At 43.2% G+C, this 13,917-nt stretch overlaps 1 protein-coding gene across 4 annotated transcripts in view; it reads right to left on the reverse strand.

Annotated features, from left to right (window-relative positions):
- Window positions 1–13,917, reverse strand: part of ARL15 (ARF like GTPase 15) — a 463,258-nt gene that overhangs the window by 408,512 nt on the left and 40,829 nt on the right. For 3 of the 4 annotated variants that reach the window (XM_073622405.1, XM_073622377.1, XM_073622386.1), the window contains exon 2: window positions 3,394–3,450. The exons of the other annotated variant lie outside the window; for it this stretch is intronic. In XM_073622405.1, the coding sequence (XP_073478506.1) occupies window positions 3,394–3,450 (57 nt within the window). The remainder of the gene's footprint in view (window positions 1–3,393; window positions 3,451–13,917) is intronic. 4 annotated transcript variants of the gene reach the window in all.

Raw genomic sequence — 13,917 nt, forward strand, 5'->3', positions numbered from 1 at the left:
TCAAGGGTTCCTCTATATTGAAAAGGTTGAGAAAGGCTTTCCTAGAGTCTTGTGTGATTTTTAACCTAAGGCTCCATTCACACCTGAGCGTAGCAATTTACTAGCGTTTGTAGAGCTTTTTTCTGAGCATTTTTTGCAGCTTTTTACAAGTGTTTTTAAAGCATTTTAGAAGTGTACTACAAGCGTTTTACAGCTTTAGGCATTTTGTTTAGCCAATAGAACGCACTAGGGGTAGGAGAGGGAAAGGGAATTAGGGGTGGAGAGCTGCTGTTTGGGCAGAAAACTAGCAACAAAATGCTCAAGTTAGGCATTTCCATTGAAGTCTATGGGGCGAAAAATGCTTGTAATCTGCCAAAAAGAAGCTCATGTACTTTTTTGAGCAACAGGTGTTTTGCTTCAGGCTAAAGAACACTCAAATGTGAACAGGGGCCATTGAAATGAAAGGGATTTGGCTTGTTGAGCATTTTAGAGGTACAAGCTTCAAGCTGAAAATCACTCAGGTGTGAACGGGACCCAAGTACTTGGCTGGAGATGATAGTTATTAATTATAAAGTAATACAGTGGGTATAGAAAAGAATCAACCCCCTCCTTTAAAATTACATTTTGCTGCTTTGCAGCCTGAAATGACAGACACTATTTCGTTTTATCCAGCTGTATTTACTCAGTGCAACTTATACCATCCAAGTGAAAGATATAACACCAATAAATGTCAGAAAAAAAATAAATAAATGAATTCAAAAGCAGAATTATTGAGTTGGAAAAAAGGATCTCCTCCCTTGTGTGAGTATTTTGTTGAACCACCTTTTACTTTAATTCTAGCCTTTAGTCTGTTGGGATATGTCTCTACTAACTTTGCACATGTAGACTTTGCAATATTTGCCAACTCTTCAAGTTCAGTTAATTAATTTGTGGACTGCATTCTTAAAGTCTTTCCACAGATTTTCAATGGGGTTCAAGTCTGGACTCCAACTAGGCCATGCAAGGACATTCACCTTTTTTCCTTCAACCACTGTGTGGTCATTTTTGCTGTGCATTTTGGGTCATTGTCATGTTGGAAGGCACACCTTCCCAACTAAACAACTTTCTGGCAGAGGGCAGAAGATTTGACTGAAGAAATCAACTGTATTTTTCTTCTATCCTAACAAGTGCTCCATTACCTGCTGGAGAGAAACACCCCCCCATAACAGGATATTACCACCTCCATGCTTTACTGTAGGAATGGTATGATTTGGATGGTGAGCTGTATTGGATTTCTACCAGACATCATTTGATGTCGAGGCCAGTTAATTCAATTTTAGTCTCATCTAAACATAACTTTTTCCATTTGGCCTCAGAATCTTCAAGGTTAGTTTTGGCAAAGCTCAGTTGTGACTGCATGTGGCCTTTGAGGAGTGGCTGTTTTCTTGCAACCCTTTCATACAAGCCACATTTGTGGAGAATTTGTGATCTTGTCGTCACGTGCAAACAATGACCACTTTTTGTCATAAATTCCTGCAACTGCTTCAGAGTTGCTATAGACCTCTTGATAGCCTCCCCGATCAGTTTCCTCTAGAATCTTTAATCCAGTTTAGAGCAACATTCTGATCCAGGGAGAGTCTGTGATGTACCAAATACCTTCCACTTCTTAATAATAGACTTAGACGTCACTGTGCTTCTAGGCATAAAGCCTTTGAATTGTTTTTGTATCCATCTCCTGACTTGTGCCTGTCCACAACTTAATTCTAGAGATCTTTTGACAGTGCCTTGCCACCCATAGTTGATTGTTGGCTTCAGTTGCACTACCAGGGCCTGAAAAGCTCCAGGAAAGCCCCTTTCATGCAGAGCTAATCAAAATGACCACAGCTGATCACAGTTGAAAGTCAAATGGCTTTGTGTGCCATCCAGAAGGGGGATTAGCTACACCTGAGTTTACACGTCATTTTTAGGAGGGCGGGGTGATCCCTTTTCCAACTCTGCGATTCTGTTTTTGATTTTTTTTTCTGACATGTTGGTGTTATAACATCCAAGTGAAAGATTTAAGCCGCACCGAGTAAATACAGCTAGATAAAACAAAAAAGGTGTGATTATACCTACTGTAAATTGTAACCGCTTTGTTGCTCATTTTTGATTATATATCGTATTTTTCGCACCATAAGACGCACTTTTTCCCCCCCAAAAAAATGGGGGAAAATGTCCCTGTGTCTTATGGAGCGAATACTGACCAGGCACTGCTTCCCCCCGTCGCCACATCAGAATATTGGTGCTCGACTTCTCTGTGGAAGAGAGAGGACAGGATGTGAGGCAGACCCTTGCAGGGGCATACCAAGTAGGAGCGGGGGGAGGCGGTCTGCCCCGGGTACCCGCCAGATGTGACACCATCCCGCAGCAGCAAGAGCCCTGGCAGGTTTTTTTTTTTTTTTCAGCTGGAACACCCCCAGCGCCGTGGTCTGGTCCAGTCTTACTTCCTGCTCCTTCCACCGGCAGCTGCAGCTGCAAACTATGTCCCCAGTCCTCCTTCCTAGCTGCTGCCCAGGTGTATCTGAGGCTGAGAGCCAGCCAGCGAGCAAGCCAGCCAGCGGGGATTGTGGATTGTAATGGAAGTGTCCTCCACTGCCTGAGGTAAGCTGGTGATAAGGGGGTGGGAGGTGTGGGCTGGCATGGTATCCACTGCCCAGTCACCTGAGCTGTTGTGAATGAAGAGGCTGAAGAGGTATTTGTGTCTGCCCCATCACCCTGAGCTGATCCGGGAAGGGGGGGGGGGGGTGTTGCTGTGTCCGCCACCACCCAAGTATAGTGTAGCTGAGCTGATTTGATGGGTGGTGGAGACACAGTAATACCACCCCCTACCTATAGAAGTATGATATTAAATATTTTAGGACACCATTTGGTTCAGATTTTTTTTTTACTTGTTTTGTTTTCCTCCTCTAAAACCTAGGTGCGTCTTATGGTCAGGTGCATCTTATGACGCGAAAAATACGGTATATGTGAGAACAGCGAGACTGAGACGTGGTGAAGTTACTCAAGGTGGTCCCATTTGTTGGTGATTTTTCCATGGATATCTTGTATTTACACAGTGTGTGCTTCCTAATCTCCTGCTATTTTTTTCCTGGTTTCCCTAATTTAGAGAAAATAAACTAAATTATTTAAATGGCAAAGAAATACAAGGTTTGTGCTTTACTTCTTAAAATGCTTTAAGTGGATGGTAAAAAATAAATAAAATAAAAGTGGGCAGTCTAAGGTTTTCCATTCTAATTATGACTACCAAGAGGAGACAGGTTCACTTTAGCTGACAAATGGAAGAATTAGGGACACAAGAACGACATGCTCACTCACTAAAATGTCAAAAATAAAAATTGGTGGCATGACACATGACATGTGCACGGACACAAGTTGGCTGCATGATAAACACCTTACCGTGTAAATGCCAATTCTACAAACAGCGTAAGAGATCTGGAGGCATTCTGATACTGTCTAAAAATTTAAAAGACAAGACATGGTCACCTCTGAGCAGCCCAACCGCTGGCCAGAACATCATGAAAATGTGACCACACAACAGACAATTTTATAAGCAAGTCTATTATGCCCGGTCGCCAGGCTGCAGCTGACAATACCCCGAGCCTTGCAGTAGTTCAGTAGTCGAAGAGCTGCAGGTTATCCAACTTTTTACACTCACATCTCCTGTTGGAAGAAAAAAGGCTTTATTTTGAACATGTTGAAATGCAAGACCTGACAGCTTTCTGCAAACTCCAAGCATCAGTACATTATTTTTTTTTTAATTGCTAGTACACAAAAAAGATAACTCAAGAATCTCTGTACCATAAGTGACCATATAACAATAGTTAACAGAAAATACTTTGCTGCGGTAAGCATGCACAACAAGATGCTTTACAATTGTACTGCATTATTGCAACCCGGTAATTGTAAATGGGCCCCAATGCACAGAATTCATGGCAACAGTATTTTTTCACCACAGAGCACAAAACCCCATCACCATGCTTTGTGGTGTACTGTAGTGCAGGTGTGTTGTGTGAGCAATGAAGTGCCACTCAAAAGGAATGGCAATACAGATACATATATTGTTGCGGTGTACTGTGGTAAACCTGTAGTAATACACGCGTTCCTGCAGTGCTGTACATGTGAACTGACCCTTATAGAAATACAACTTGTTTTTTTTTTTTAAATAAAGTTAAAATTTTCCAAAATTAAATTCAGAGAAAATATTGAGTATTTTGGGGGCATCATTCCCCTCCCTGTCTCATTTTAAGTCATTAAGCCTAACCTGGTAAAGAAAAAAAGTTCAAACTAAATCTGTATTAGGCGGACCTCCAGGTATGATTTTTATTACATACTAACAGTGCCTTGAAAAAGTATTTATACCCCTTGAAAAACTTTCCACATTTTTTCACGTAAATGTATTTTATTGGGATTTTATGTGATAGACCAACACAAAGTGGCAGGAAAATGATTTTCCAATTTGTTTACAAATAAATATCTGAAATTTGTGGCGTGCATTGGTATTCAGCCCCCTTTACTCCAATACCCCTAACTAAAATCTAACGTAACCAATTGCCTTCAGAAGTCACCTAATTAGTAAATAGAGTCCACCTGTGTGTATATTAATCTCAGTATAAATACAGCTGTTCTGTGAAGCCCTCAGAGGTTTGTTAGAGAACCTTAGTGAACAAAGAGCATCATGAAGGCCAAAATGAACATCAGACAGGTGAGGGATAAAGTTGTGGAGAAGTTTAAAGCAGGGCTAGGTTATAAAAAAAAAAAAAAAAAAAAATCCCAAAGCTTTGAACATCTCACAGAGCTTTGTTCAATTCATCATCCGAAAATGGAAAGAGTATGGCACAACCGCAAAGCAAACCTACCAATACATGGCTGTCCACCTAAACTGACAGGCCGGCCAAGTAGAACATTATTCAGAGAAGCAGCCAAGAGTCCTATGGTAACTCTGGAGGAGCTGCACAGATCCACAGATCAGGTGGGAGAATTTGTCCACAGGACAACTATTAGTCCTGCACTCCACAAATCTGGCCTTTATGGAAGAGTGGCAAAAAGAAAGCCAATGTTGAAAGAAAACCATAAGAAGTCCCGTTTGTAGTTTGTGAGAAGCCATTTGGGAGACACAGCAAAATGTAACTTTTTGGCCTAAAAGCAAAACGCTACGTGTAGCGGAAATCTAACACTGCACATCACCCTGAACACACAATCCCCACCGTGAAACATGGTGGTGGCGGCATCATCATGTTGTGGGGATGATTTTCTTCAGCAATGACAGGAAAGCTGGTCAGAGTTGATTGGAAGTTGGATGGAGCCAAGTACAGGGCATTCTTAGAAGAAAACCACTTAATGTCTGCAAAAGACTTAACTGGGGAGGAGGTTCACCTTCCAGCAGGACAACGACCCTAAACATACAGCCAGAGCAGGGGATAGTCGTTTGCTCAGCACTGCTGCCATTCATAGAATGCCTTGCATTCTTTTCAATGGATACAAGGTGTACCCCAGTTGGACAGGGAGGGGAACATGAAGTCACTGCCCTCCCCTCCACCACATCCAAAGAACACCTTGCTTTTATTAAAAAAATACAGGATGTTCTGCTAATGGCTGCAGTGCTGAGCAAGCGACCCCCTGAATAAGCTATTGCCTTACTTTCAAAGTGCTTGACACAACCCCAGAAATTCTAAATAAAATTTCCAAGTTTATGAAAGCTCCCCTCCAACAAGACAGACCACAGACATGGCAATAACCACCAAGGCACTAATCAGTTGATGGCAGTACAATAAACCTCCAGGTGTGCCTTATTTACAGAGGTTCAGTAGGTACACCTTGGAGAGGAGATCTGTGGTGAAGACAAGTGCAGTCACCGCCTGGTGTTTATTACTCTTGTGTTTGTCACAAATAGGATTGACAATTGAACAAAGGAGAAGTAATCTGCTGTAAACTTTACAACCAACTAATATTTGGAATTTGACAATATCCCGAGGCTCAGTTAAAGAGACATTAGTTACTGATGTGAGCTCGGTAGTCGGCAGTAGAGTAGGTAAGCGATACGAGCACAGGTCTATGGCTATTTTTAACAGATCCATTAGTCAAAAACAACTAAAAAGTTGGCATGCTAGAATTATATGTGCATACATAAGATATATTACAAGAAAAACTTTCACATCAGAAGCCTTTCCATCATGTTAGAGCCCCTCTTCACATCAGAGTCCACCTTTCACATTAAAAGCCCCCCAAACACTCCAGAGTACCTGTACCTTTCAGAGTCCCTCCTTAAACAGGGTCCCTATCAAGAATAGGAGGCCAACTGATCTGAAACCCCAGTCTGAGGATAGTCCCTGACCCCAGCTGCGGGCCAAATAAAATCTCGTAGCAGGTCAGATGCAACTCATCTGAACACAGTTTGAAGACCCCCAATTTAGACAATTATTTAGCCTAAGGTGGTATTAACCACTTGCCCTCTGGTTGGTTAACCCCTCTTCATGACCAGGCCATTTTTTGCAATACGGCACTGCAGTACTTTTACTGACAATTGCGTGGCCATGTGACGCTGTATTAAAGTAAAATGTATGTCCTAACCCCCCACAAATAGAGCTTTTTGGTGGCATTTGATCACCTCTGCAGTTTTTGTTTTGTTTTTTTATAGTGCAAAAAACAACACCAGATAATTTTCTTACTTTCTGCTATAAAACATGTCCAAAAAATAAAAAATAAAAAAATTTTAAAAAATTAAATAAAAAAGGTCTTCAAATTTAGGCCAATATGTATTCTGCTAAAAAAAAAATAAATAAATCCCAATAAGTGTATATTGATTGGTTTGCGCAAAAGTTATAGCGTCTACAAGCTATGGAATATATTTATGGAATTTTTACTAGTAATGGCAGCAATCAACAACATACAGCGGGACTGCAACACTGCGGCAGACAAAACTGACACTAAGGCGCATTACAGGCGCTATAGCGCTAAAAATAGCGACTGCAAAGCATGTTTTCTGTCACTCCAGTGTGAAAGCCTGAGTGCTTTCACACTGGAGCGGTGCGCTGGCAGGACGCCAAAAAAAAATGTCCTGCAAGCAGCATCTTTGGGGCGCTTTAGGAGCGGTGTGTACACACAGCAAAGCACTGCTGAAGCGGTGCTTTTAACCCTTTGAGGCCGTTAGCGGGGGTTAAAAGCGCCTCGTTAGCGGCCGAAAAGTGCTGCAAAAAAGACAGTAAAGCGCCGCTAGAAAAAGCAGCACTTTACCGCCGACGCCTGCCCGAGTGTGAAAGTGCACTAAGTGACACTTTATGGGGACCAGTGCTAAAAATATGCACAGTCATTGTACTAATGACATTGGGATGGAAGGGATTAACATCAGGGTTGATCAAAGGGTTAAACGTGTACCTAGGGAGTGCTTACTAACTGTATGGGAGGTGCTTGTACTGTGGGAAGGCAGAGATCAGTGTTCCTGCTTAGCCCAAAAGCAAACATTATAGCATCTTACCACTTTTAGATGTGATAGCTGCATTCGTTTTTCTTTCTAGGCTTGCTTGCTTTCTTCTATTTTTTTTTTCTGGTGACCCTGCCAGTAATTTTTTTTTTTTTTAAATAAAAAGAACAGGCTCTCCAGCAGAAAGTATTACTTACAGAGATGAGACATTGTAGGGTTGTTTACAATGATCAGCTTTTATGTAAAATCTTTACCCAAAAAGAAAAAAAACATGTTCTAATGGCTTATCTAAGGGTACTTTCACACTGGAGGCGTCGGCGGTAAAGCACCGCTATTTTTAGCTTAGTTTTTGCAGCGCTTTTCGGTCGCTAGCCCCCGCTAGCGGCCAATGAAGGGGTTAATAGCGCCCCTGCCCAATGATTTCAAATGGCAGAGGCGTATTAGGAGCAGTGTATACAGTGTTTCTAAAGTGCCCCAAAGGTGCTGCTTGCAGGACTTTTAACATCCCGTAAGCGCACCGCTCCAGTGTGAAAGCACTCGGGCTTCCACACTGGAGTGACAGGAGAGGCGCTAAAATGCATGTAAAGCGCCTCAGTGTGAAAGTAGCCTTACTTTAGTGTGAGTTGGAGTTTGTCTTCAATGTGTTATGTGTATCTAAATCTGCTAGTACATCCAACACTCCCCTCACCCCAGATTGACAATGCTGCTGCCCCCTGTTTCATCCAGAGAGAAGGAACTCTAAAGCCTCGTACACACGATCGGATTTTTGGCTGGGAATTGTGTGATGACAGACTGTTTGCCTAAAATCTGACCGTTAGTACGCTCCATCAGACAATTGTTGTCCAACTTTCGGGCCAACAAATATTGGTTAGCAGGCTAGTAAATGTTTGGCGGACAACGGTCTGTTGTCAGATTTTCGTATCGTGTGTACACAAGTCCGTCACACAAAAAGTCCAAACAGGCATGCTCAGAATCAGTGCTCGCCAAACACGACATTAGCAGAAGGTGCAAAAAAGGGTGGCACTCAAGAGCTGAAATTCCACGTAGTACATCACTACGTTTGTGTTTATTGGCCGACAATTGTGTGCCGTTAGTATGCAAGACAAGTTCCTGGCACACGCCCTTCGGACAAAAGTCTGACGCTTTGTTGGCCAACAATCTGATCGTGTGTACCAGGCTTAAAGCAGGCCATAGAGATTATGAGATTTTCTTTCCTGCAACTACAAAAGGGAAAAAAAAAAAAAAAAAAAGGGAAAAAAAAAAAAAAAAAAAAAGACTGGTTGATTCACCCATCAACACAGTCAGTGTAGATGGGGGAATCCCTCCCGCAGAGCTATGGGTTGGGAGCCGTCCCTGCTGAGAGAACACAGTGATTACTGTTAGAGGCTATACACCCTGACAATTGCATGCTAAAAATCCAACATGCTGGTTGTACCCAAGTAGATCGATGTATCGACTTGGGTACAATCAGCCTGTTCATAGATGGATTGAATCTTGGCCGGTCTCTGCTGACCAGGCAGAGATTCGATCTATCTATTAAACAAACAATAAAAGTGCAGCGCAAAAACATGAGAAAAAACCACTATGGGGCAGGAAATTTCTCCTCTGCGATGTATCTTCTTGCTATAAGACACTTGAGATTCTTCAAAGTAACTGAGCAAATATACTGCTTACCAGATAAAAGATTATAGTAGGCATAATTACCACCAACACTGGATACGCTCGGATCAGATGGTCTGCTGTTCTATGATGACAGCCCACAGCTTATCCTCCAGAGTGACAGATAAGAATACCACCAATGCTGGGTACACCCGGATCAGATGGTCTGCTGGTCTATGATGACAACCCACCGCTTATCCTCCGGTGTGATAGATGCACAATTACCTTTGTGCGGCTCCGATGCCCCCTCCTCCTCCTCCTCGGGAATGCTGCAGACTGACGCCCCGTGGCGGGGATCCGAGGAGAGAGCGATGTGCCGGCTGCCAGTTTAATACAGGAGGTGTGTTACTGGCCAGGTCACCAGGTGAAAAAAAAAAAAAAAAAAAAGAAAGAAAGAAAACCAAATGCAGCCACCACATCCAATAATGGGAAAGCTGCAATATATATGTTAAATAACCACAAAAAAATTAAAAAATTAAAAAAAAAAAAAAAAAAAAAAAAAAAAAAAATCGGCTTTTTGTATTCTCTAGCAGGAGAATGTGCTGGTGGATTATTTTATTGTTCCTTACTACGGTTTCTACTGAAACAAGATGTAGCTCTTTCTACAATTCAACTGAAAGACACTAAAAGTTGCCATTAACAAAGGTGGACAAACCTCATTGCCAACTCATGTCTGGGGCAAGTTGCAGGACAAAAGTCACCTGACCTGGTCCATTAGTAGAAGTTCTTATCCCCGTCATGGGAGATCTTTATTACATCAAACATTCCGAAGGCCGATCATGTGATTGTGCAGCCATTTAACCATATCACCGTGATGATAATGTGACAAGTGTATCAGAAGAATACAAGGACAACGACTCGTTCACTGAACTCCACAGAGAATGACCAGTAAAACACACAAAAGACAGAACTCCAAAGAAGGCATGGCCCGGGTTTGTGAATACAGAAAGTGTAAAGAATTGCAGACCCTCCCAATAAACAATGTTTATAGAGGATTAGAGGTGGCAGGTTTAGTTTTACAGAGATGCAATACAATATACAAAAAGGGGATCATGCAGAATTGCTGTATAATCAGCAAAGGGAGGATAAAGCTTAGTAATAGAACATGTAGCTAGCGGGGCTCATATATAAAAAGTTCTGGATGCAGGAGTGTCGCTCTGTCAGCAATCTCTTCTCGGGAGGAGGGGGGGGACAGAGTAGCATCAGGCATGGCTTAAAGCAGCATTAAACCCAAAAGCAAAAGTTATATTGCAGCTTGCCAATCCTTTAGATTTTTTTTTTTTTTTAAATCGGACAAAAACATATTGTAAGAGCAAGACTACACATGCTCAGAAAACGAACTACTGAACCAGAAACAGCTGTGTAGGAGGCTTAAAACTGGGTGAGAAACAGCTAATGTCTTCTACTAAAGGTGAGGTTGTAGAAGACAGTTTCATGTCCCAGGTCATACACCATGGCAAGGCTGAGCACAGCAACAAGCTACAAGGTGGCTATACTGCATGAGCAAGGTCTCTCCCAGGCAAAGATTTCAAAGCAGACCGGGGCTCCAAGATGTGCTGTCTAAACTCTTTTGAGGAAGCATAAACTGGCAATGTTGAAGACCATAGATGCACTGGTAGGCTGAGGAAACTTAATGCAGCAGATGAAATACGCATCATGCTTACTTCCCTTCAACATGGGAAGAAGTCCAGCAGTGCCATCAGCATAGAATTGGTGGAATTCAGTGGGACCCAAGTATACCCATCTACTGTCCGCAGAAGTCTGGCCAGAGGTGGCCTTCATGAAAGAATTGCGCCCAAAAAGCCATACCTCCAATGTGGAAATAAGCCCAAACGAATCAACTATGCATGAAAACATAGGAACCTGGGTTGCAGAAAAAAGGCAGCAGGCACTCTAGACTGATGAGTCAAACTTTGAAATGTTTGACTGTAGTAGGAGGCAGTTTGTTCAATGAAGGGCTGGAGAGCAGTACAATAACAAGTGTCTGCAAGCAACAGTGAAGCATGGTGAAGGTGCAAGGTTGGGACTGCATTTCTACAAATGGAGTAGGAAATTTGGTCAGGATCAATGGTGTCCTCAATGCTGAGGAATACAGGCAGATATTTATTCCATCATGCAATACCATCAGGGAGGCATGTGATTGGCCCCAAATTTATTCTGCAAGCAGGACAACAACCCCAAAACATACAGCCAATGTCATAAAAAACTAACTTTAGGGCAAAGAACAACACGAAATGATGGTTCCCCCCCCCCCCCCCAAACACCCCTGATCTTCTCATCAAATCAGTCTGGGATTACATGAAGAGACAGAAGGATGTGAGGCAGCCTACATTCACAGATCTGTGGTTAGTTCTCAAAGATGTTGTTTGGAACAATCTACCTGCCGGGTTCCTGCAAAATCTGTGTGCAAGTGTACTTAGAATTGAAGAACTGATGTGGTTTTGAAGGCAAAGGGCGGTCACGCTAAATATTGGATAGGATTTCTCTTCATTTACTTTCCATTTTGTGAATTGATCAAAAAAAAAAAAAAAAAGTTAAATTATTAACACTATTTTTAAAAGCATTCGTTTACAGCACTTTTTACCCACCCACCTAAAACTTTTGCACTGAAGGCCGGATGTGGCCCATAGCTTAGAAATTTGGAAGGTATGATGAAGCTACAATTGGTTTTTAAAATGTACCTAGACCCAGAACAATTATTTGCATATCGGATATTTTTTATTTTAAAGTCAGCAGCTACAAATACTGCAGCTGCTGACTTTTAAAATATGGACACTTATCTGTCCAGGGCGCCCGCAATGTCAGCATCCGAGGCTGAACCGTCTCTTGGTCCTCGGATGCTGCCGCCAGCTTCGGTAAGGAAATCGGGAAATGAAGCCTTGCAGCTTCACTTCCCGGTTCCCTACTGCGCATGCGCGAGTCGCGCTGCGCAATCCGAATGGTCCTGCTGTCTCTGGGACCCGTGTGTGTCCCAGCAGACAGGAAGAGGCGTAGACGCCCGTGGGAGTCTATGCCCAGAAGTGGGTACAAATACCTGTCTTAGACAGGTATCTGCACCCCCCCTCCCAACTGAAAGGTGCCAAATGTGGAGGTTCAATTTTTGTGTGAACCTCCGCTTCAATGCAGCCTTTTGCATTAAAGTGTTTACATTAATTCATTGCTTGCATGATGGTAAAAAAAAAAAAAAAAAAAAAAAAAAAAGTTTTCAGTTTCCCTGTGTGAAGGGGAAGAGAGGGGAGAAGAGATCAGCACTGTGCAGGGCTGCATCTTTTCCCCCCTTACTTCCTCTTTACACTACACTTGAGCAGCTGCAGGAGCCATTGGCTCTTGCTGCTGTCAGAGGAAATGGGGGACGGGCCTAAGTCCTGCTGTGTAAGTCTGTGGAGCGCGGCTCTATAGACACACAGCTCGGGAGTGCGGGGACTACGCTCTCCCCATAGCAAGTGGCTAGCTATGGTAGTCACGCAGAAGAGGAGGAGCAGAGATCGCTGCCAGGGACCCCAGAAGAGGAGGATTGGGGCCACTCTGAGCAATACCACTGCAGGCAAGTATAACATGCTTGTTATTTTAATTCGAAAAATCAAAAAATAAATAAAAAATTGAGTTTCATAACACTTAAAAGTGGTTGTTAACCCACTTCTATGAAATCATCTCATCTCCTCTGCACCTTAACAAAATGGCCTGTGTGCTGTACTAATATAAGCTCTGCTTTGGATCAGCCAGGTTTTTTAGGGTATACAGGGGGCCAAATGACAGCACAGGCGTCACCGCCTATATAAGTCCATTGCGGAGCGCTCAGAGCATTCCAGCTGGAGAGAGTGTCGTGTCAACATCGGAAGAAGAGAAAAGGGGACAAGACAGCGCAGAAGACCGGGCCCCCGCTAGTAAAAGAGCGGGAGAAGATAGCGGAGGGGCCCAGCAGAAGAACTGGACACCGGGAGAAGAGGCCGAACACCGGGAGAAGCAGCCAGAGAGAGCGGAGAAGTCGGAAGAAGACCCCCGGAGCTGCCTAATAAAAATTACTTTTAAAACCTGTGTAGTGTGTTTTTTTTATTGACTTTTTTTTATTCACTCGCTGCGCCTGCGCAGTAGGAGCCGGCGAAAATAGCCGAAGCGGAATAATTGGAAATGAGCTGTACATGGCGCCTGTAAGAGGGCTCCTCGCAGGCTCACTTCACTCGCCACGCTTTGGGCACGGCCTCGCTTCGCTCGGCACTTTTTTATTCTCCCTCTAGGTCCACTTGGATGGTGGGGCTTGAACCTGGACCCAGGGCGCAGGCGCCGTGTACAGCTGATTGAAGATTTTCAGCGGCTCCTAGTAGTTCGTACTGCGCAAGCGCTGCGCCTGCACAGTACGGGGGAACTTTCTCAGCAAGACACCGGCATAAGCTTACTTAAAAAAAAAAAATCACCTGTTATGTTGTGATTTCTGCCCGTCTGCTGACTGTCCTTCCACAACTTCATGGGTTCCCTGCATGCTTTGCAGCTTCTCCTCTCCGTTTTAATTTTAGTTTCTAAGGACTACATATCCCATGGTACCTTGCTGCCTGCAAGCTGTGATTCCTGTACTGACTCCATCTCATGAAACTCCTCTCAGCACCTCAGTAGTTCAGAAGGCAGGCTCAGCAAAATGTGTGACACAGCAGGGCCTACTTACAGAACACAGAGAATATGTGTCTTCACAGGTAAAATAACTGAAATATAATGTGGAAGTGAATAGGATTTTACATTTTTACCATAAATCCACTTTAACTTAGCACCACTAAGTTTGGAGGCATTTTCTCTCTCTTACTTCATTTGGCCATTGGCACAGGAAGGGAAATCTCCCGAATGGAACACAGATG

Source organism: Aquarana catesbeiana, linkage group LG01 (assembly GCF_042186555.1).
Source record: "Aquarana catesbeiana isolate 2022-GZ linkage group LG01, ASM4218655v1, whole genome shotgun sequence".
NCBI classification, from domain to species: Eukaryota; Metazoa; Chordata; class Amphibia; order Anura; family Ranidae; genus Aquarana; species Aquarana catesbeiana.